The 24755-nt window shown below is 46.9% G+C and overlaps 1 protein-coding gene across 1 annotated transcript; it reads left to right on the forward strand.

Moving 5' to 3' along the window:
• Positions 1 to 152: 152 nt before the first annotated feature.
• On the forward strand, positions 153 to 23099 carry ZSWIM3 (zinc finger SWIM-type containing 3). Its single transcript, XM_010384202.2, has 2 exons — positions 153 to 546; positions 20685 to 23099. The coding sequence occupies exons 1-2, from the start codon at positions 380 to 382 to the stop codon at positions 22618 to 22620; spliced, it is 2103 nt and encodes a 700-aa protein (XP_010382504.1). The 5' UTR covers positions 153 to 379; the 3' UTR covers positions 22621 to 23099.
• The last annotated feature ends 1656 nt before the right edge of the window (positions 23100 to 24755 follow it).

The following is a 24755-nucleotide window of genomic DNA, read 5'->3' on the forward strand; positions in this document are numbered from 1 at the left end:
AGGCGGAATCTAGATTATGATTGGTCAAGACTCCTGTCAGTCCGCTGGTGGCTGTGGCCCTTTTTCTCTAGCAATTGGAGACAATGAATGCCAATCTGCGAATCCTGTGTGTGACTGGATATGTCTCTGAGGGGGCGGAACCTCGGGACTGGATAATATGGACTGAGTGTCATTTCCCCTGTCAGATAGCAAATACACCCCCTTCCTCTTGTAACCGGGTCTGGCATAGGGCTCCTCCTGACTTCCAGAATAGGCCACCCACTTGGGGCGGACCCTTAAGGCATTCTGGGCCCACGCCAGCCTATAAACCCTCATAGTGTGACCTTTGATCCCTGGTGTGATCTTGGGTCCCGGGCTGGGACCGCCCCTGGTGTGGGTTATGGGGGCGGCTATGGAGCTGGGCAGCTGCTTCAAGACCTATGAGGACTTCAAGGAGTGCTTCAGCGCCTACAAAAGGGAGAACAGGTGCTCCTTCATTCTCAGGGACTGCGTCTCCGTCCGCTTCCACAACCTCAACCATGGCACCTCCATCCGCGAGGACATCCTGTAAGGGCGGGCGGGGCGGGGCGGGGCGGGGCAGGAGGGTGGGGAGGAGGCCGGAACTCCGGAGGGCTGCCTGGAGGAGGAGGGGATGCATAGGCACGCTTTGGGCTGCGTGGCCATTCATTCAACAGGCACTCATTGAGCACCTGTTGTGTACCTTGTGAAGAGAGCTAAGCCTCCACGGCCGTCGGTTTTTGACCACCCACTTCACTTTCACTCCAACCATAGGCTTTTCTGGAATTTATAACTGCAGTTTCTGCCATTGTTTTGAGCAGCTGCCGCAACCCAAATACAAAGTATGGCTTTCATAAACGGATAAAAACACCTTGGCGATAATTTCCTTCATCAGTCTCCTCTTTACGAAACAGTCATGTGGTCATTTGAATGTTCGTTCATTCATTCATTCAATTTTTAGTTCATATATATTTGTTGAAACAGGGTCTCACTCTGTCCCCCAGGCTGGAGTGCAGTGGCACAATCAGCTCACTGAGCCTTCAACTGCAGGGCTCAAGCGATCCTCCCACCTCAGTCTCCCAAGTAGCCAGCCTCCCAAGTAGCCAGGCATGGTGGCTACTTGGAGCCACCATGCCTGGCTAATTATTTTTTATTTTTGTAAAGACTAGGTCTTGTTATGTTGGCCAGGCTGTTCCCAGACTCCTGGACTCAAGCGGATCTTTCCGTATATCAAAGTGTTAGGATTAACAGGCATGAGCCACTGCGCCTGGCCTATTCATTTTGTAAATGGTTTTTGAGCTCTTTATATCAACCGTTTTTCAAACACTTTCCATGTGCCGGGCAGTGTTCTCTATGCATGCTTTACCCTGCAGGGCTTTTTTTCAGAATTATAGGTAAATGTTATTTTTTCCCATTTGACAGATGAGAAGTCAGGCTTATAAGTTAAGACAGGAGTTGAAAACTCAAATGCCTTCAGGGCTTAGGTGAAACAGCCCAGTGTAATAAAGTTTTAACTTCGAATTTTACTTTAAGAAAAAGAATGAGGCCGGGCACGGTGGCTCAAGCCTGTAATCCCAGCACTTTGGGAGGCCGAGACGGGCAGATCACGAAGTCAGGAGATCGAGACCATCCTGGCTAACACGGTGAAACCCCGTCTCTACTAAAAATACAAAAAACTAGCCGGGCGCGGTGGCGGGCGCCTGTAGTCCCAGCTACTCCGGAGGCTGAGGCAGGAGAATGGCGTGAACCCGGGAGGCGGAGCTTGCAGTGAGCTGAGATCCGGCCACTGCACTCCAGCCTGGGCGACAGAGCGAGACTCCTTCTCAAAAAAAAAAAAAAAAGAAAAAGAATGATGAAATAGCAACCAACACCAGGTCTTTGTGCTAGGGACAACAGAAGTGTGAAATGGGCAAAATGGAGAGCAGATGCCATCTAATCAGCTCCAGCTGATGGCTGCCATATGAAAATAAAGATCTAGTGTTGCCAGAATTTGGGGCAAGAGTTATCAGAAATCCACACTTTATGTGGATTTGTCCATTAAAAAAAATTGAATATCAGTTCAAATTTTAACTCGGAGCATGCGGGCTAACTCAGAGTTAAAGCATATCGGAGTCTGAGACTTGGATTGAGATACTCAACCAAAGCTCCTCAATTAGAGAGCCAGGCTATATTCTTTCCATTATTCTGAAGTCCAGTGTTATGCTGGGTATAGATGACATAAAGATGAATAAGTGTTTAGACTATCCCCAGAGAACTAGGATAAACTTGAACTCAAGCAAACTGGCACGTGATAAATGCTTTAAAAGGAATGTGCAAAAAAAAAAAAAGAAAGAAAGAAGAAATGTGCAGAGAAAGAAATGACAAATGCCTGGGAGGTGGGGAGTCTTCACACTAGAATTGATGGTTTCCCTGAGCTATGAATGAATGTAGAGTGCTAGAGTAGATCTGTGGTTAATTACTGAGTAGCATGGAGGCATTTGACCAGAAGTTGCTGTGCAGAAGGACCTGCAGGAGCAAAGACAAAGATACATGAAAGAAGGTGGCATGTTAGAGTAACAGTGAGGGATGACATGTTTGGCAGGAGATTAAGTTATTTGCAGTCTAAGGGTCTTTAGTGACCATTGTGAAGTGTTTGGACCTTGTCCTTTATAGGTAAGACCTTGCTAAGCAATGAGAAGAATACAAAAAAAAAAAAAAAAAAAAAAAAAAAAAATCCCAGTTGCCCCTAAACACCCTTCAGGAAGACCATATCCAGTGTCTAGCACAAGGTGTGGCCCATAGCAGGCATTAAATCATTATTGAATGAGTGAGTTAGCAAGTACTAACCATGTGATTCAGGGAAATAGGTGCTGCAAGAACTCAAAAGAGAAAAATCACTGCGAGCTAGAGACGTAAGCGTGAAAGGGAGGCTTGAGCTGGGCCCCCAAAGATGGAGAGCTGTCAGGTGTATCGGTTTTCTGTTTGCCATTCTAGTGAATTACCACAAGTTTAGTGGTGCAAAGCAACACAAATTTATTATCTCAGAGTTATTTAGGTTAGAAGTCAGACACAGGTCTTACCTAGCTAAATCAAGATATCTGCAGGGCTGTATTTCTTTCTGGAGTCCCTGGGGAAGAATCCATTTCCCACTGCTGGGTGCAGTGACTGATGCCTGTAATCCCAGCACAGGAGGCCAAGGTGGACAGATCACTTGAGGTCAGCAGTTCAAGACCAGCCTGGCCAACATGGTGAAACCCCATTTCTACTAAAAATACAAAAAATTAGCCAGGCGAGGAGGCGCATGCCTGTAATCCCAGCTACTTGGGAGGCTGAGGCAGGAGAACTGCTTGAACGCGGGAGGCGGAGGTTGCAGTGAGCCAAAATCACGCCATTGCACTCCAGCCTGGGCAATAGAGAGAGACTCTGTCTCAAGGAAAAAAAAAAAAAAGAATCCATTTTCTTTCCTTTTCCACCTCCTAGAGGCTGCCCAGCACACCTTGGGTCATGGCCCCCTTCCTCCATCTTCAAAGCCAGCAATAGCAGGTTGTTATCACATCACTCTGACCTTACTTCTGTTATCACGTCTCTGACTCCCTATTCTGCCTCCCTTTTCCACCTTTTCTTTTGTTGTTGTTGTTGAGACAGAGTTTTGCTCTTTTTGCCCAGGCTGGAGTGCAATGGTGCGATCTCGGCTCACCGCAACCTCCGCCTCCCGGGTTCAAGTGATTCTCCCGCCTCAGCCTCCCGAGTAGCTAGGATTACAGGCATGCGCCACCACCCTGGCTAATTTTGTATTTTTAGTAGACACGGGGTTTCTCCATGTTGGTCAGGCTGGTCTTGAACTCCCGACCTCAGGTGATCCACCTGCCTCGGCCTCCCAAAGTGCTGGGATTATAGGCGTGAGCCACCGCGCCTGGCCCTTTTCCACTTTTAAGGATCTTCATGATTATATTGGGCCCACCCAGATAATCCCAGATAATTTCCCTATTTTCAAGTCAGCTGATAGCAACCTTAATTCTATCTGCAACCTTAATTCTCCTTTGCCATGTAACCTAACATATTCACAGATTCTAAGATTAGGACAAGGACATCTTCAAGGTACCATTCTGCCTGCCACAAAAAGATTAATATTCTGGAGGGAAAAATGGTGTGAGTCAGTGCAGATGTAAACATGATGTACTTCAATTAGAAAACAGTGATGGGCTGGGCACAGTGGCTCACACTTGTAATCCTAATACTTTGGGAAGCTGAGACGGGGAGATTGCTTGAAATCAAGAGTTCAAGACTAGCCTGGGCAACAAAATGAGATCCCCATCTCCACAAAAAAATTTTAAAATTAGGGTCCACTCGTGGCGGCTCACACCTATAATTCCAGCACTTTGGTAGGCTGAGGCAGGCAGATAGCTTGAGGCCAGGAGTTCTAGACCAGCCTGGGTAACATGCCAAAACCCCATCTCTACAAAAAATACAAAAAGTAGCCAGGTATAGTGGTGCGTGCCTGTAGTACCGGCTACCCTGGAGTCTGAGGCAGGAGGATTACTTGATCCCAGGAGTCGGAGGTTGCAGTGAGCTATGATCGCACCACTGCACACTACATTCTAGCCTGGGCAACAACAGAGTAAGATCCTGTCTCAGAAAAAAAAAAAAAAAGCAGTAATGTATGTTTGCACGCACATACAAAAGCCATGAGGAGACCTGCTTAGTTAGAAGGAAGGATTTATGCTGGAGCAGCAGGAAAGGAAATTGGAAGGTTGATAAGCAGGTTGGTGGGTTGGGGTTTGTTTTGTTTGTTTTAGAACACAAGGTCTCGCTCTGTTGCCCAGGATAGAGTACAGTGGGAAGATCATAGTTCACTGTAACCTTGAAATTCTGGCCTCAAGTAATCATACCACCTCAGCCTCCTAAGTAGCTAGGACTATAGGCATGCACCCCCATGCCAGGCTAATTTTTTTTTTAATTTTTTTATTTTTTGTGTTGAGACAGGGTCTTGCTATGTTGCCCAGGCTGGTCTTGAACTCCTAGCCTCAAGCTGTCCTCCTGCCTCAGCCTCCCAAAGTGCTGGGATTACAGATGTGAGCCACCATGCTGGACCTATTTTTGTTTTTAAAGGTGAACAATTTTAAAAGTGTTTTGGGGCCAGGGATAATTCAGTCACTTGAACCCAAGAGGCAGAGGTTGCAGTGAGTCGAGATCATGCCACTGCTCTCCAGCCTGGGTGACACAGCAAGACTCTGTCTCAAAATAAATAAATAAAAAGTGTTTTTGTTTTTGAGTGGTTAACATAATTAAGAAATTTTTTCAAACAGTACAGAACAGAAGGGACTAAAAGGGTCATTTCCACTGTGTTAGCTTTTTTTTTTTTTTTTTTTTTTTTTGAGATGGAGTTTCACTCTGTCGCCAGTCTGGAGTGCAGTGGCGTGATCTCGGCTCACTGCAACCTTTGACTCCCTGGTTCAAGCAATTCTCCTGTGTCAGCCTCACGAGATTACATGCACACACCCCACACCCAGCTAATTTTTGTATTTTTAGTAGAGACAGGGTTTCACCATGTTTGCCAGGATGGTCTCGATCTCCTGACCTCGTGATCCACCCACCTCGGCCTCCCAAAGTGTTGGGATTATAGGTGTGAGCCACTGTGCCCAGCCTGCATTATCTTTTTTATCCATATTTATTTATTTATTTGTTTACTTACTTACTTATTTGAGATGGAGTCTTGCTCTGTCACCCAGGCTGGAGTGCAGTGGTGCAATCTTGGCTCTCTGCAACCTCTGCCTCCCGGGTTCAAGTGATTCTCCTGCCTCAGCTTCCCAAGGAGCTGGGACTACAGACATGCACCACCACGCCTGGCTAATTGTTGTATTTTTAGTAGAGTTTTGTTGTATTTTTAGTAGGTTTTGCCATGTTGGCTAGGCTGGTGTGGAACTCCTGACCTCAAGTGATACACCTGTCTCAGCCTTCCAAAGGGCTGGGATTACAGCTGTGAGCTGCCATGCCCAGCCTATTTATTTATTTATTTTTATTTTTGTAGAGACGAGGTCTCACTATGTTGCCCAAACTGATACTGAACTCCTAGGCTCAAGCGATCCTCCCTCCTTGGCCTCCCAAAGTGCTAGGATTACAGGCATGAGTCACTGTGCCTGGCCCACTGCATTATATAGACACAATCAGCGTTACCTTCCTGAGAGATACTGAGGCTGAACAAACATGTCTTGTATATGCATATGCATCTTTTTGTTGTTTTAACACAGTGGCAGCGTACTATTTAGACATAGCCTTCTGTACCTGCTGGACCTGGCTCTTCTCACTTATCAATATATCTTGGATATTATCCCACTGTGTGGGCAGTTTGATTTGACTTCCGTTTATTTCCTTTATTTTTATTTATTTATTTATTTATTGCAATTGTTGACTAAAAAGTTACTGCATGCTAGTGTCTGGAGATACGTTGTTGAAAAATATAAATTGAATCTCTGCTCTTGTGGAGACAAATACTAATCTATAATCACAGAAATAATTTCCTGAAGGTTGTAGTAGAGCTCCAGAGGACAAACCCAGGATGCCGTGTGGAGGGGTGATGGTGACACTTATTCCGGTTGTCAGGAACAGGGTGGGGGTGCTGCTTGACACCCTGAACCAATGCAGGCTCTTGCTCAGAAAAAACTGAGCAAGCCCTGATATTTTGCAGATACTTTACAAAGCACATTCTGACCCGGTTCTCTGAATAACCTTGTCAGAGGCAAATTTTGCTATTCCCGTTAAATTAGTTAATAGAAGTAAAGTGCTGACAGCAGTGCCTTGTAGACAGAAACTAGTCCATAAATATTGTATTATTTTACAGATGGGGAGACAGAGCCAGGAGAAGTCAAACATTAAAGAGACAAATAGTTTAGGGTCGGGCGCAGTGGCTCATGTCTGTAATCCCAGCACTGTGGGAGGCCAGGGTGGACAGATCACTGGAGGTCAGGAGTTCGAGAGCAGCCAAGCCAACATGCTGAAACCCTGTCTCTACTAAAAATTAAAAAATTAGCCAGGCGTGGTGGTGCGCGTCTGTAATCCCAGCTACTCAGGAGGCTGAGGCAGGAGAATCGCTTTAACCCAGGAAGAGGAGGCTGCAGTGAGCTGAGATGGTATCACTGCACTCCAGCCTGAGCAGCAGAGCGAGACTGTCTCAAAACAACAACAAAAAGAAATGAAGATTAGACCCAGCCTATCTACTGACAGAGCTCTTAATTGTTGTACTTAGCCACGGGACTCTAATAGTTTTCTAATGTCACTTGTCCGTTTTTCCCTCAACAAACTTGTAGTAAGAGGCTAAGTGTTTACCATGGGCCAGGAGTACAAAGATGAGCTAGAGTACAAAGATGGGTAAATTGTCCCCCACCCCTGAGGACAATAGTGGACTGAGATAGCTTAGGAGGCAGTGAATTCATGAGCAGCACAGGTCTTTCGCAGAAACAAGTTGACTGCTGGTTGTGATGTTATAAAGGACATTCTTGGATCATTTATTGCACACTGGCTCTGTGCAGAGCTCACTGTCTTGGGCTTTTTAAGTAATACATGGATGTCTTGAAGGACTGGAGGGTTGGTGGGGAAAATGTTTTTTTTTTTTTTTTTTTTTTTTTTTTTTTGAGGCGGAGTCTCGCTCTGTCGCCCGGACTGGAGTGAAGTGGCCAGATCTCAGCTCACTGCAAGCTCTGCCTCCCGGGTTTACGCCATTCTCCTGCCTCAGCCTCCCGAGTAGCTGGGACTACAGGCGCCCGTCACCTCGCCCGGCTAGTTTTTGTATTTTTAGTAGAGACGGGGTTTCACCGTGTTCACCAGGATGGTCTCGATCTCCTGACCTCGTGATCCGCCCGTCTCGGCCTCCCAAAGTGCTGGGATTACAGGCTTGAGCCACCGCGCCCGGCCGGGGAAAATGTTTTTAGGAGGTAATTTAGTACATGTTTCTGCAGCCAAATACACATATTACTGGATGGTCAGGTGAGATGATATTAATACTTATGTGAATATGTAGACATAAAATTCCTTGATAAGCAAAGTAAAGCAAGTGGCCTAATTTAAAGAAAACCATTTGCAGCTGGATGTGGTGGCTCACACCTGTAATCCCAGCACTTTGGGAGGCTGAGGCGGGTGAATCACTTGAAGTCGGGAGTTGGAGACCAGCCTGCCCGACATGGTGAAACCATCTCTACTAAAAATACATAAAATTAGCCAGGTGCCGTGGTGGGCATCTATAATCCCAGCTACTCAAGGGGCTAAGACAGGAGGATCCCTTGAACCTGAGAGGCGGAGGTTGCAGTGAGCTGAGATCATGCCATTGCACTCCAGCCTGGGTGACAGAGTGAGACTCCATCTCAAAAAACTTTTTGAAAATAGTACAGGACCGGGTGCGGTTGCTCATGCCTGTAATACCAGCACTTTGGGAGGCTGAGGCAGGCGGATCACAAGGTCAGGAGATCGAGACCATCCTGGCTAACACAGAGAAACCCCATCTCTACTAAAAATACAAAATAATTAGCCGGGCATGTAGCCGGGCACGGTGGCTCACACCTATAATCCCAGCACTTTGGGAGGCCAAAGTGGATAGATCACCTGAGGTCAGGAGTTCAAGACCAGCCTGGCCAATATGGCAAAACCCCATCTCTACTAAAAATACAAAAAATAGCCGGGCGTGGTGGCGTACACCTGCAATCCCAGCTACTTGGGAGGCTGAGGCAGGAGAATCACTTGAACCCGGGAGGCAGAGGTTGCAGTGAGCTGAGATCACACCATTGCACTCCAGCCTAGGCAACAAGAGCAAAACTCTGTCTCAAAAAAAAAAATTATCCAGGCGTGGTGGCGGGCACCTATAGTCCCAGCTACTCGGGAGGCTGAGGCAGGAGAATGGCGTGAACCCGGGAGGCAGAGCTTGCAGTGAGCCAAGATCACACCACTACACTCCAGCCTGAGTGACAGAGTGAGACTCCATTTCAAAAAAAAAGAATAGTGCAAATATTATATGGGTGGCTATGGCAGATGTAAAGGTGATTGGCAATTCTTTATCTGGAAAAGCTGGCCTAATGGTTAAAAGGAAGAGCGCTGGAGTAAAAGAGACTGCCTTTGCCCTTGACCTTGGGCAAAACTTAACCTCTTGATATAGTTTCATCCTTTACAAAATGAGAAGGGTGTGGCGATGATTAGGAAAATTCAGGGCCGGGCATGGTGGCTCACGCTTGTAATCCCAGCACTTTGGGAGGCCAAGGCAGGCAGATCACCTGAGGTCAGGAGTTTGAGACCAGCCATGGTCAATATGGTGAAACACCGTCTCTACTAAAAAGACAAAAATTAGCCGGGCGTGGTGGCGGGCACGTGTAATCCCAGCTACTCAGGAGGGGAGGCTGAGGCAGGAGAATCGCTGGAACCTGGGAGGCAGAGGTTGCAGTGAGCCAAGATCGCGCCATTGCACTTCAGCCTGGGCGACAGAGTGAGACTTCGTCTCAAAAAAAAAAAAATTCAGGCTAGGGGGCAGTGGCTCATGCCTGTAATCTCAGCACTTGGGAGGCCAAAGTGGGAGGATTGCTTGAGCCCAGGAGTTCAAGACCAGCCTGGCCAACATGGTGAAACCATCTCTACTAAAAATACACAGATTAGCCGGGTGTGGTGATCGGCAGCTGTAATCCCAGCTACTCGGGGCTGAGGTAGGAGGATCACTTGAACCTGGCAGAGGTTGCAGTGAGCTGAGATCACACCACAGCACTCCAGTCTGGGTGACAGAGTAAGACTCCCATCTCAAAAAAAAAAAATTGAAAATAATAGTGCAAATATTATATGGGTGGCTATGGCAGATGTAAAGGTCATTGCGAATTCTTTTTCTAGAAAAGCTGGCCTAACGGTTAGAGCTCTGGAGTAAAAGAGACCCCCTTTGCCCTTGACCTTGGGCAAAACTTACACAGTTTCATCCTTTACAAAATGAGAAGGGTGTGGCGATGATTAAGAAAATTCAAGCTAGGGGCAGTGGCTCATGCCTGTAATCCCAGCACTTGGGAGACCAAGGTGGGAGGATTGCTTGAGCCCAGAAGTTCAAGACCAGCCTGGGCAACATGGCGAGACCCCATTTCTACAAAAAATAAATTAACTGGTCGTGGTGGCATGCTCTTGTGGTCCCAGCTACTCAGGAAGCAGAAGTCGGAGGATCACTTGAGCCCAGAAGTTTGAAGCTACAGTGAGCCATGTTTGCACCACTGCACTCCTGAGCAACAGAGACCCTGTCTCTCAAAAAAAGAAGAAAAGGAAAGGAAAATGCATGTAGCAGCTAAAACAGTGCTCAGTAAATGTTTGCTGAAGCTGTAACTATAGTATATAATAGAAAGCGGTAGTTATTTGAAAAAGAGTCAAAGATATGTGCTCTGGGAATTATCACTAAATGACCAAAAGTGCATGTCAAAAAAATAAAATCAGATCAGGTTAGAATTTTTTTTTTTTTCTTTGAGATGGAGTCTCGCTCTTGTTGCCCAGGCTGGAGTGCAGTGGCGCTATCTCAGCTCACTGCAATCTCCACCTCCTGGGTTCCAGCGATTCTCCTGCCTCAGCCTTCTGAGCAGCTGGGATTACAGGTGCCCGCCACCATGCCCGGCTAATTTTTGTAGTTTTAGTAGAGACAGGGTTTCACCATGTTGGCCAGGCTGGTCTCGAACTCCTGACCTCAAGTGATCCACCCACCTCAGCCTCTCAAAGTTCTGGGATTACAGGCATGAGCCACCGCACCCGGCCAGAAAAGTTTTTATTATGCACACAAAAGAACAGTTGGAGATTCGTAAGACACTCCAGTCACTGTAGTAAGGGCAGTGCTAATATTAGCCTAAGGAAGGAAGTATTTTGACCTTTTTTGTGATTGGTTGTTATACATTAACATTCTGTTTACAGCCAGTAGAGCTATTCAAACTGTTTTGTCTATAGCTGATTCCTTTAATTTTACTGAATCATGCTGACCAGGATGTAAAGCTTTGTGTTCTGTTTATGATTGATCAGAGCTAGCATTTCAGGGAATCAGGATATCTTAAATTCTGGCTATGTGGCTGTGGGCAGTTGGCCTTGGAGTACATCTGAACTGTGGCCTCCACTTTCATTTTTCTTGAAACATCGCTATCAACTGGGAAGAGTCTGTGACTTTATGCCCAGTTTCCCCTCTCATATTTTTTTTTTTTTTTTGAGACGGAGTCTCGCTCTGTCGCCCAGGCTGGAGTGCAGTGGCCGGATCTCAGCTCACTGCAAGCTCCGCTTCCCGGGTTTACGCCATTCTCCTGCCTCAGCCTCCCGAGTAGCTGGGACTACAGGCGCCCGCCACCACGCCCGGCTAATTTTTTGTATTTTTTAGTAGAGACGGGGTTTCACTGTGTTAGCCAGGATGGTCTCGATCTCCTGACCTCGTGATCCGCCCGTCTCAGCCTCCCAAAGTGCTGGGATTACAGGCTTGAGCCACCGCGCCCGGCCAGGAGTCGCCCGGCCTCCCCTCTCATATTTTTATGACGGTTGTTTTTCTTTTTGTTATGCCATTTGAGGGATTAAAGTACTTGGCTGTCTCTCTCCATTGCTATTCAGGTTAACAGCCACCATTCGTAAACACTTTGTTGGAGCTCATTCCTTCTCTGCTAGGAACTTTACAGGCATTGTCTCAGTTTATCCTACCGCACCTTTGGCAGGACCTTTGTTATTCGAGTTTTCATTATCCATGTATCCACAGTTACAAGGCTATATAGAAAAGTAAAAGTCACACACGAAAATCTTGCTAACAAACTACTTATAAAATTAGTCACTACTTAACCATCCCTCTGCTTATCCCTCCCAGTCCAGTTAACATGTTTGGTAGTCAATTTCTGGCTGACGAAGAGATACATTAAGCATCAAGGTAATACAAATGTAAATAAAACTGACTGCAGACTGAAAGGGCATATCTCCCCAAAATTGTAGGACTAGGCAAAATCCCTGAAAGTGATGATAGAAAACTTTCAGCCTTATACCAGTTAACAAAGGAAGAGGGGAAATCAATAAGGATGATGAGATGACAAAAACTTGAAAAGTAGAGGATTTGCCTAGGAAAAATTAAACCCTTGGGAAACTTAGTAAAGCTCAGGAATATTTTGGCAAAACCATCCTTTGTATGTTGCAAAAGTGAGACAGGAAATGAAGTATAGTGTTTATGATTTTTTTTTTTTTCAAGACAGAGTTTTGCTCTCTTGTCCAGGCTGGAGTGCAGTGGCGCAAACTTGGCTTACTGCAACCTCGGCCTCCTGAGTAGCTGGGATTACAGGCATGCGCCACTGCACCCGGCTAATTTTTGTATTTTTAGTAGAGACGGGATTTCACCATGTTGGCCAGGCTGGTCTTGAACTCCAGACTTCAGGTGATCCACCCGCCTCAGTCTCCCAAAGTGTTGGGATTACAGGCGTGAACCACTGCACCTGGCCTAGTGTTTGGGAAAACTATACTAGGAAAAGAATAGTTGCTTTAAGTCATTCTTTGATTATTCTGAGAATTGGCATATAGCTGCCATTATAACCTACTTTTGCTAAATATAATAATAATAATTATAATTATATTTTGAGTCAGGGTCTTGTTTTGTCACCCAGGCTGGAGTGAAGTGGTGCGATCTCGGCTCACTGCAACCTCCGCCTCCTGGTGCAAGCAATTCTTCTGCCTCAGCCTCTTGAGTGGCTGGGATTACGGGCACGAGCCACCACACCCAGCTAATTTTTGTAGAGACAGGGTTTCACCATCTTGGTCAGGCTAGTCTTGGAACTCCTGACCTCAGGTGATCCACCCGCCTTGGCCTCCCAAAGTGCTGGGATTACAGGCATGAGCTGCTGCGCCAGGCCCTGCTAAATATAATATTAACTTTATAATTTTAGTCTTATTTTTAAAGGTAAAGTTCCACCCAGATCTTATCACTATTCCCTATGAAATGTTTCTGGGTGGCCGGGCGTGGTGGCTTATGCCTGTAATCCTAGCACTTTGGGAGGCCAACATGGTTGGATTGCTTGAGGCCTGGAGTTCAAAACCAGCCTGGCCACATGTTGAAACCCTGTCACTACTGAAAATACAAAAAATTAGCCAGACGTGATGGTTGGGCGCCTGTAATCCCAGCTACTCGGGAGACTGAGACAGGAGAATCACTTGAATCTGCGAGGCAGGGGTTGCAGTGAGGCGAGATCATGCCACTGCACTCCAGACTGGGCAATAAGAGCGAAACTCTGTCTCAAAAGAGAAAAAAAAAAAAGAAATGTTTCTGGGTATGTTTTTGGCTGCAATTAGCTGAAAACCGTGACTCAAAATGGCTTATTGCAGATACTTAGAAGCCCAGAGGTGGGCCTCCAAAGGTCGTTGTCTCAGTGACCTGGACTCTGCATTTTTCCACTCTGCCATGTTCAGGTCTCAGCTTTGTCCTTAGGAAAGCTCCCCTAGTGGCACAAATGCAGGAGTGATATCCAGAAGAAAAAGCCTTCCTTGCCAGGCGTGGTGGCTCACGCCTGTAATTCCCAGCGCTTTGGGAGGCCGAGGCAGGCAGATCACGAGGTCAGGAGTTCAAGACCAGCCTGGCCAACACGGTGAAACCCCGTCTCTACTAAAACTACAAAAATTAGCCAGGCGTGGTGGCGGGCGCCTGTAATCCCAGCTATTCGGGAGGCTAAGCCAGGAGAATTGCTGGAACCCGGGAGGCGAAGGTTGCAGTGAGTTGAGATCATGCCACTGCACTCCAGCCTGGGCAACAGAGCAAGACTCTGTCTCAAAAAAAAAAAAAAAAAGGCTGAGTGTGGTGGCTCACGCCTATAATCCCAGCACTTTGGGAGGCTGAGGCAGGCAGATCATGAGGTCAGGAGTTCAAGACCAGCCTGACCAACATGGTAAAACGCCATCTCTACTAAAAATATGAAAATTAGCCGGGTGTGGTGGCACATGCCTGTAATTCTAGCTACTCAGGAGGCTGAGGCAGGAGAATCGCTTGAACCCGGGAGGTGGAGGTTGCAGTGAGCCAAGACCATTCCAGTGCACTCTAGCCTGGATGACAGAGGGAGACTCCATCTCAAAAAAAAAAAAAAAAAGCCTTCCTTGGTTTCCTGCCGATTTCCTATCATGTTTCTTTGTCCCGAATTGGGCCCAATATCCATGCCCATTCCTAATACAATTACCATAATTGGCTTAGACTAGCTCTGAAGCAAGTAGCTATATGAGGGAGGAATGACAACTGAAGAAAATAGAAAAGAAGGGATAAAGGATGTTGAGTTGGCAACCGACAATTCCTGCTATAGCCTTTTAAATTAATTTACTTTAAGTGGTACTGATTATTCATATTGTTATTTCCATATATAGAGGGATAAGAAATTGGAGGCTTAGAGGAAGTGAAGTGTCTTAACCAAGGTCACATAGCTAAGTGGAATTTTTTTTTTTTTTTTTTTTACTTTTTTGAGACAGTCTCACTCTGTCACCCAAGCTGGAGTGCAGTGGCACTATCTTGACTCACTGCAACCTCTGCCTCCCGGGTTCAAGTGATTCTCCTGTCTCAGCCACCTGAGTAGCTGGGATTACAGGTGTGCATCAGTATGCCCGGCTAATTTTTTGTTTTTTTAGTAGAGATGGAGTTTCTCCATGTTGGCCAGGCTGGTCATGAACTCTTGGCCTCAAGTGGTCCACCTACCTTGGCCTCCCAAAATGCTGGGATTACAGGTGTGAGCCACGGCGCCCAGCTATTGGAAGTCATGATGCAAGCTGTTGTTTGCATCATGAATTCCAAACTTAATGAGTGCTAGGTTGAAGTTATTTTTTTTCTGTTTCCCTTGATCTTTTATTGAGATACAACATGTATTGAAGTGCAGAAATCTTTTGCAAGAATTCATTGAGCACTATAGTTATTTTCTTTTTTTCTTTTTCTTTTTTTTTTTTTGAGACAGAGTCTCGCTCTGTCGCCCAGGCTGGAGTGCAGTGGCCGGATCTCAGCTCACTGCAAGCTCCGCCTCCCGGGTTTATGCCATTCTCCTGCCTCAGCCTCCCAAGTAGCTGAGACTACAGGCGCCCGCTACCTCGCCCAGCTAGTTTTTTGTATTTTTTTAGTAGAGACGGGGTTTCACCATGTTAGCCAGGCTGGTCTTGATCTCCTGACCTCGTGATCCGCCCGTCTCAGCCTCCCAAAGTGCTGGGATTACAGGCTTGAGCCACCGCGCCCGGCCAAGTTATTTTCATCTGTACTTATTGTCTCCCTGGTAAAGGCATAAACTCCCTTCAAGATGGGGACAAGGTTTTATACTTTCCTGAATATCTTTTAGTGCTTATATCTAACAGCACTTAACCAGGATCTGGAGGGGGTCAGCCAGTCTTGCTTCCTTCCAATTTACTCTGTAGATGTTTGTGGTTTTCTACTGTAACTACAGAGGTAAAGGAGCCACTGGTGTTTCCAGTGTCTGGCACATAATAGGTGCTCTATGAATGTCAAATGAATGAGGCATAAAAAGTTCTTCCTATAACATAAGTAGTATAATAGGAAGATCACTGGGATAGAATTCTCTTAGAAGACATGATTCCTAGTCCTAGCACTATTACTCTTACTGAGTATAACTTTGGACAAGTCATTTGTTTAATTTCAAACATTTACTGAATTCTATGTACCAAATACTGTACAAGTTGTTCAAAAGGCTACAGAGTCTCTACTCTAAAAGTCTAGTCAGGGGAGAGATTACACAGGAGTGAAACCCCATCTCTACTAAAAAAAAGAAAAAAGAAAAAAATAGCCAGGCATGGTGGCAGGCACCTATAATCCCAGCTACTTGGGAGGCTGAGGTAGAAGAATTGCTTGAACCCAGGAGGTGGAGGTTGCAGTGAGTCAAGATCGCACCACTACAGCCTGGGCAACAGAACGAATCTCTGTCTCAAAACAAAAACAAAAACAAAACAAAACAAATAAAAAAACACAGTATGTTTAGAGATCCTTAAGGAAGTTTTGAACCTATCCAATGTGTTGGGAGTAAAGATGAGGGGGGTAAAAGTGGGAATTCAGAGAAAGGACAAATATTTTGAAGGAAGACAGGCAGCATAATGGTTAACTAGTCAGACTGCAGACAAGCAAGCAGTCCAAATCCCGTGTCCCCAGGTCTTAGCTGGAGGATTAAATCCCAGATTCTCATCCTTGAGAACCTCTTTAAGCTTGTTTTCCCATCTGTAAAATGTAGATGATAACAGAATCCTTTTCCTACTATAAAATAATGTACATTGGGGGGCTTAATGTAGTTGGCTATATAATAAATCGTCAATACATGTAGCAGTGGTGGGGGGAGCTCATAAAGACTTGTTAACTTATTGGATGTAGGTGAGAAAGAAGAATCAAAAAGAATATCCAGGTTCCCACCCTGGGAGGGGCAGACATAAATGGAGCCAGGAATGGTACAAGGAGCTTTGTGGTGGGCACTCACTAGTACCTTCCTTTGGAATAGTTCAACAAATGTTCACTAAGTACACATAAAGCCAATATAACTTGATGAGCTAGAGTTAGGCTAAGATGTCGAGTGAGCAGAAGAGTAGTACCCAACTAAGGGCTTGAGGAAGGCTTCCTAGAAAAGATGATGGGTGCACATAGTCCTTAAGGATGAGCAAGCTTTGCGAGGAGGGAAGGTAGGAAGGCCATTCCAGACAAAAGCACAAACATGCACAAAGGTGAGACAGAGCATGGTGAACACACAAAGTTGTAGGGATTTTGTCTTTCTAGGACACAAAAAACAAGGTGATGAAAACAAGGCTGGAGAGACAAGCGGAGACCACACAGTGGTCACCCCTCACTGGCCTCACTGTACTACTGGACTGCTCCAACCCGTCCTGGCCCAGAGCTAGAGGTGGCACCACCCCCACACTGTGTAGGCAATAGGTACAGATACTCTCAGCCCCAAGCCCCTCCACCCTGTTACTGTGAGACTCACACATCCTGTTTTCCCAAGCTTGCCCCACAGGGTGAGCAAACTGGACCAGCTGGATTAGAGTATTTGGAAAAGTACAGGTGGGGCTTCTAGGCTATGCCACATCAGGCCAGGGGGTGAGATTTTTTTCCCCTTCCCTGGTCTTTGGACTGGGGCACTCCCTGAGGAGGCAGGAGTGTGACCCCTCCCACCCATTGGTGGTCCGTGATCCATTCATCCAGTACATCATCCATAAGCATCTGCTGGGCCGGGCACAGTGGCTCACACCTGTAATCCCAGCACTTTGGGAGGCTGAGGTGGGTGGATCATCTGAGGTTGGGAGTTCAAGACCAGCCTGGCCAACATGGTAAAACCCCATCTCTACTAAAAATACAAAATTAGCCAGGCGTGGTGGCACGTGCCTGTAATCCCAGCTACTCGGGAGGCTGAGGCAGGAGAATCACTTGAACCCAGGAGGCGGAGGTTGTAGGTTGCAGTGAGTCGAGATTGAGCCATTGCACTCCAGCCTGGGCAACAAGAGTGAAATTCCATCTCAAAAAAAAAAAAAAAAAAGGCATCTGCTAAAGGCACAGCATTGTGTTAGAGGCTTGGACTACCCTGAGGAATAATAGTCCTGACACTTGAGGACATCCTCATCCAATTGGAAAAGCACTGGATAAACTCAGAAAATGTCATAAGGCATAAAAGCTGTAATAATAACAGCTAACTTGTATTCAGCATAAACAAAAGGCCTAATCAGGCTTTGGACTAAATATTTTGCCTATGGCTCATTTAATCTTAATAATAACTGTAATGAGATTATCTCATTTTATGAGGAGGAAACTGTATACAGAGAGGTGATTGACTTGCCTAAGGTTGAACGGCTTATGAGTAGTAGAGCCAGCATTCAAATCCAGTCAGCCTCCAGTGTCCCCCGTCTTTAGCCATTAGCCACCCAGAGAATCTGCTAAGCCATATAGATAAATGCTATGAATTCAGAGGCAGGAGCAATTACTGTGGCTTGGGGGCATCCACAAAGGCTTTCTAAGATGGTGGCACCTGATTTGGGCCTTGAAACTGGTTGAATAGAGATAGGAAAAGAACAGATACTCAATTTAACTGGCCCTGTCTTTTGAATCATCACTTTAAGCCTAGAATGACAAAGCTAGAAAAGACCCTAAATATCATCTAGCCCAGTGGTTATCAAATTTTTTTAGGATGTGGACATTTTTCTTTAAATGAAACATGAGCAGAAGCTAGGTGCAGTGGCTCATGCCTGTAATCCCAGCTACTTGGGAGGCTAAGGTGGGAGGATTGCTCAAGCCCAGAAGTTCGACACCAGCCTGGGCAACAGTGAGACCTTGTCTCAAAAAAGAAAGAAAGAGGCCGAGCGCGGTGGCTCACGCCTGTAATCTCAGCACTTTGGGAGGCTGAGGTGGCTGGATCACTTGAGATCAGGGGTTCGGGACCAGCCTGGCCAACATGGTGAAACTCTGACTCTACTGAAAATACAAAAATTAGCCAGGTGCAGTGCTGCACGCCTGTCATCCCAGCTACTCGAGATGGAGGTGGAGGTTGCAGTGAGCTGAGATTACACCACTGCACTCCAGCCTGGGTGACAGAGTGAGACTTTGTCTCAGAAAGAAAGATGAGCAGTGACCTTGCCTCTTCAAAAGGAGGGCCAAACATTCTCTAGCCCAAAAAGGCCCTGAAAAGTTCAATTGAGAACCACTGATTAGTCCAATGTCCTTGGAGCTTCGTTTTATCTTTGCTATCTGGATAAGGAAGAGACAGCAGTAGTTCCCAAAATACACAAATGATGGGACGTTTTAAATGGGAGTAACCAACTGAGCACTCTGCTGCTGCTGCTTATCTATTTGCCCTCTTGTCCTGCCTCAGGGTGAATGGTTGGCAGCTACAAATGGCAACCAAGAGAGAATGTGCAGTAGAGGAATATGAAGGGAGCTGGAGTTGGAGAGACTCTTAAAGAAAGAGCTGAGTAATTTGGGACTGGAGAGTTAATGTAAATCTCTTCTTGGTTCATGGGGATTTTGTTGTCGTTATTGTTTTTTTCCCCATGACACAACCCTCAGGAGATCCTGAGAACACGTGCCCTGATTTGGGGGGATTTTAATTTAAAAAAACTTTTTTTGAGGCGGAGTCTCACTCTGTCGCCCAGGCTGGAATGCTGTGGTGCAATCTCGGCTCACTGCAAGCTCTGCCTCTCGTGTTCACACCATTCTCCTGCTTCAGCCTCCCAAGTAGCTGGGAGTATAGGAGCCCACCACCACTCCCGGCTAATTTTTTGTATTTTTAGTAGAGATGGGGTTTCACTGTGTTAACCAGGATGGTCTTGATCTCCTGACCTCGTGATCTACCTGCCTCGGCCTCTCAAAGTCTAGGATTACAGGCGTGAGCCACCATGCCTGGCCAACATTTTTTTTTTAATTAGAGACAGTCTCTTGCTGTGTTACCCAGGCTGTTCTCAAGCAGTCCTCCCACCTTGGCCTCCCAAAATGCTGGGATTACAGGCGTAAGCTACAGCGCCCAGCCTTCCTTCTTTCCTTAATTCTATTTGTTTGTTTGTTTGTTTGTTTTTGAGACAGTCTTGGGCTGTCGCCCCGGCTGGAGTACAGTGGCATGATCTCGGCTCCCTGCAATCTCCGCCTCCCAGGTTCAAGGGATTCTCTTGCCTCAGCCTCCTGAGTAGCTGGTATTACAGGTGGCTGCCACCACGCCTGGCTAATTTTTTGTATTTTTAGCAGAGATGGGGTTTCACTATGTTGGCCAGGCTGGTCTCAAACTCCTGACCTTGTGACCTGCCCACCTTGGCCTCCCAAAGTGTGGGGATTACAGGCATGAGCCACCATGCCTAGCCTTCCTTAATTCTATTAATATATAAATCCTTTACTTTAAAAAAAAAAAAAAAAAACAGACTCTTGGTCTGTTGCTTAGGCTGGAGTGCAGTGGCACAAACCAGAGTTAACTGCAGCCTCAAACTCCTGAACTCAAGCAGTCCTCCAGCCTCAGCCTCCCAAGTAGTTGGGACTGCAGTTGGGAACCACTATACTTGACCCTACAGGGCTTTTTCTATTTGTTTTTTTTTTTGTTTGTTTGTTTTTTTGTTTTAAGACAGAATTTTGCTCTTGCTGCCCAGGCTGGAGTGCAATGGCGCAATCTTGACTCACCACAACCTCCGCCTCCCAGGTTCAAGCGATTCTTCTGCCTCAGCCTCCGGAGTAGCTGGGACTACAGGCATGCACCACCACGCCTGGCTAATTCTGTGCTTTTAGTAGAGTCAGGGTTTCTCCATGTTGGTGTTCAGGCTGGTCTTGAACTCCTGACCTCTGCCCATCTCGACCTCCCAAAGTGCTGGGATTACAGGCGTGAGCCACCGTGCCCAGCCATTTGTTTGTTTTTTTGAGACAGGGTCTCACTCTGTTGCCCGGGCTGGAGTGCAGTGGCATGAACATGGCTTACTGCAGGCTTGACCTCCCAGGCTCAAGCAGTCCTCCCTTCTCAGCCTCCTGAATAGCTGGGACTACAGGAACACACCACCACACCTGGCTGATTTTTACATTTTTTGTAGAGCCAGGGTCTTACCATGTTGCCCAGGCTGGTCTCAAACACCTGGGCTCAAGTGATCCTCCCGCCTCGGCCTCCCAAAGTGCTGGGGTTATACGCATGAGCCACTGTACCCAGACCCCTTCAGGGTCTTATCTTTATAAGGGGTGTCTTATCTTTATAAGGGGTGGGGGATGGTCAGCACATTCTCATTGTCACCTCTACCTTCCCTAGGTATGTGCAGGTGAAATTTGTCTGCATTCGGACCCAGTCAAACAGGAAGAGAACCCAGGAGGCAGACATGTGCCCAGCGTACTTGCTCCTAAGGTACAACGAGAGACTAGATAGACTATTTATCAGTGAACTAAACACACAGCACGTACATGGTCACTCTAAAGTGGCTAGTCCTGGAGGAGACACCACTGGCAAATCTCAAAAGACAATGTGCCTGCAGAGACTCCAGCCTGTGCAGCCCACAAGCAAAAAAGACCTTGACACTGCCGAGAAGTCCCTGGTCGAGCCATCGTTTTGCCTAGATAAGGTACAAGTGTCCTCAAAGCCAGAGCAGGAAGGCATCACTCCTTCTGACCTGGCCAAGATAGCAAAAGTGATGAAAAACTTTCTTAAGGTAGATGAGGGTTCCATGGCTTCCTTCAGTGTGGGTGACAGCCAACACCTGGACCGACTCAGCTTCCAGAGCAGTAAGATGAGCGACCTGTTCATCCGCTTTCCAGAGAATCTCTTGCTACACCGGGTGGAGAACACCCAGGGCCACATCCTCTATGCTTTCTTGGTGGAGAACAAGGAACGAGAAAGTCGAGTGGTGCACTTTGCTGTGCTCAAGGCGGAGACAGCCACCTCTGTGGCCAAGATGCTGAGCATCTTCACAGAGTTCAACTCCGATTGGCCCAAGGTCAAGGTGGTCTTTGTGGACCCTTCATTCCATCACCGGGCTATCCTGCAGGAGATCTTTCCTGCTGCCCGCATCCTCCTTTCCATCTACCACACAACCCGACTCTTGGAGAAGAAGTTGCATCGTAGTTCAGCAAATCCATCCTTTAAAAGGCTCATGAAGGAAGCCCTGCGGGAGGCTGTGTTTGTCACTTCCGAAGCCAGCCTGAAAAATCTCTGCCAGATGTCCCAGGCCCTACTGGATGAGGATCTCTTCAACTTCCTGCAGGCCCACTGGTTCACCTGTGAACTGCTGTGGTACATGCATGTTAGGAAGGGCCTGCTTGCGTGTAACACCTACATGGACAGCCTAGACATTGTCACCAGCAAGGTGTCAAGCCTCTTTCGGGAACAGCAGTCCCTGCTGGACTGCATCCTCTGCTTTGTGGATTACATAGACTTCTTTAATACCAAAGGCTTGAAGAACTTACCCACAGCTCCTCCCAAGTTAAAGAGAGCTCGGCCAGCAAGCATGCCACTGAAGTCCAAGAAAGCTTTTGGAATCTGTGGAGAGAGCCTTACCAGCCTCCCTGTAGAAGAGACCAAGCCAGACCCACAGCAGGTACAGGTGCAGCAGCAGTCACAGGTGCCGCCCTCACAGGTTGGCATGCTGGACACCTTGCATCAGAGTGGCTCTGAACTAGCCTACAAGCTGTGCCACAATGAGTGGGAGGTGGTACAGAACTCCACCCACCTGGTGGACATGGCTGGCTCTTCAGTGGACGTTCAGCTGCTAGAGGACTCTCACCAGGTTAGCAAAGATGGCTGTAGCTGCAGCTGTTCCTTTCAACAATGGTACCACCTGCCATGCCGACACATTTTGGCTCTGCTGCACACCAGCCAGCAGCCGGTTGGTGAAGCCATGGTGTGCCGCCGGTGGCAGAAGAAGTACCAGCACCTCCTTGGGCCCAATGGGGAGCTCCAGGATCGTGGCGTGGTCCCAAACACAGGCCAGCCTGAGAAGCAAGGACGGAACAACATGATTCAGGACCTAAGCAGGGAGTTAGCAAACCTGCTCATGCAGACTGAGGGGCCAGAGCTGGAGGAACGCTACTCCACCCTGCGCAAGATTGTGGATATCTGGGCTGACCCCTCTCAGCCGTCTGAGTTCCTTCAGCAGCCAGGAGACTTTAAGGATGTGGGCAGCCTCCCTTTCCTCTGGGGAAAGCAAGAAGAAGGGGAGGGATTCCCTCCCGCTACAGCTGTGATGCATTATTGAAGCACTTTAGCTGAGGCATTGGACCACAAACACTTCTCCTTGGAAGTGTGAGAGTTTAAAGTAGGCAGGACATGCTAGGGGTCAGCATTTTAGCCAATGTCTTCCTAGGTAGGGCTAGGAATATTGTTACAGTAGAGAGGAAAGGAACTCCACTGTGTGACAGTCCTTTCAATCTGCCCTTTTCAGCCTACTTTTGGCATTCCTTGGGAGCCTCAGTTGTTGTTCAAGGCCAAAGTTATCTCCGTGCTGCAGGGTCACCCTCTTCCTTCCCCAGCCCCTGAGATCAGATCTTATTTGCCCTGCAAAGATGAATCCCTGCCTCAGGATAGGGTGAGACAAAATCGGTCTGGTAAAAGGTCCTGTTTTCAGGGACAAAGGGAATGAGGATGATCTTTGGCTGTTGCTGCTCTTTATGAAGAATCATATTTGTTACTTTTTATTCATATTAAAGTTGTTTTTAATAAAATTAAGTAAACAAGAGAAATGTGTTCTGCTTGATCAGGGAAGGAAGAGGAATTGCATAGCAATAGGACTCGACTTTACAATAGGAAGTTGATGCTCTAGGATGGATTTATTAATTTTAAAGAAAATTGAGGCCGGGCATGGTGGCTCATGCCCATAATCCCAGCACTTTGGGATGTCGAGGTGGGTGGATCATCTGAGGTCAGGAGTTCGAGACCAGCCTGGCCAACATGATGAAAACCCTGTTCTACTAAAAATACAAAAATTAGCCAGGCACGGTGGCCCACCTATAATCCCAGCTACTTGGGAGACTGAGGCAGGAGAATCACTTGAACCCAGGAGGCAGAGGTTGCAGTGAGCCTAGATCATGCCACTGCACTCCAGCCTGGGTGACAGAGTGAGACTCTATCTCAAAAAACAAAAAAAAAAGGAAAATTGAGTATTAGCAACCTAATGGGGTTGTGGAGCCAAATAGAACCTGATGCCTCACATTCAAGGATTTAGCAATCTGCCTCTTACTTTGCCCCCTTCCTACAACCAAGCTTTCAAGGTTGATTTCAGGTTGCCTTATATTCTAGCGGGAAGAGGCCAAATAGACTGGAGGGTGTCGGGGAAAAAACCTGAATCTTAGACCTGACTGGCAGCAACTTGCTGGAGAACTGTGGGCAATTTCTTTGATCTCAGTTTCCTCTGTAAAAATTAGCATGTTGGGCTGTTCTAATCCCAAATTTCCCCTCTAGGTTTACATAAGCACCTTTTTTTTTTTTTTTTAATGAGATGGAGTTTCGCTCTTGTTGCTTGTTGCCCAGGCTGGAGTGCAATGGCAGAATCTCGGCTCACTGTAACCTCCGCCTCCTGGGTTCAAGCGATTCTCCTGCCTCAGCCTCCCAAGTAGTTGGGATTACAAGCATGTGCCACCACGCCTGGCTAATTTTTTGTATTTAGAGAAGGGGTTTCACCATGTTGGTCTGCCTGGTCTTGAACTCCTCATCTCAGACGGTCCACCTACTTCAGCCTCCCAAAGTGCTGGGATTAAAGGCATGACCTACCGCACCCGGCCCAATAACATTTTTGATGCATAAGTACCAACACTAATTTGATGTTGCTAGTTGGTAAACTTAGTCCTCCAAGGCCTGGTAAACACCCAGCTTTCTAAGTCTGCCATCTTCAAGGGAACTGAGGACAAGAGACCAGTCAGTAGGCCCTTACACTACGGTAGTAGGACACTAAATAAGTCATGGCACCATTCTGAAGAATACTGGAGGGGGTCGGGCTAGAGAATGCCAAATTTTGGCTTGTTTAAGGGGATCTGGATTTCCTTAGCTCTAAAAGTTGGGCTCCCGATCCCCGAAGGAGCAGTAGAATTCGAGACCTGGAACTCAGTTTCCTCATAAGGTAGAATATGCGTTACGACTACATATGCACCATTTCCTAAACTCCAGGGGCTTTAGAGTCTGACACACACACACACACACACACACACACACACACAGAACAAAACAAAACAAAAAATCGCGGTGGCTCACGCCTGTAATCCCAGCACTTTGGGAGGCTGAGGTGGGCGAATCACGAGGTCAGGAGTTCAAGACCAGCCTGGCCAACAGGGTGAAACCCCGTCTCTACCAAAAATACAAAAAATCAGCTGGGCTTGATGGCGGGTGCCTGTAATCCCA

This window comes from Rhinopithecus roxellana, chromosome 13 (genome assembly GCF_007565055.1).
Source record: "Rhinopithecus roxellana isolate Shanxi Qingling chromosome 13, ASM756505v1, whole genome shotgun sequence".
In the NCBI taxonomy this organism is placed as follows: Eukaryota; Metazoa; Chordata; class Mammalia; order Primates; family Cercopithecidae; genus Rhinopithecus; species Rhinopithecus roxellana.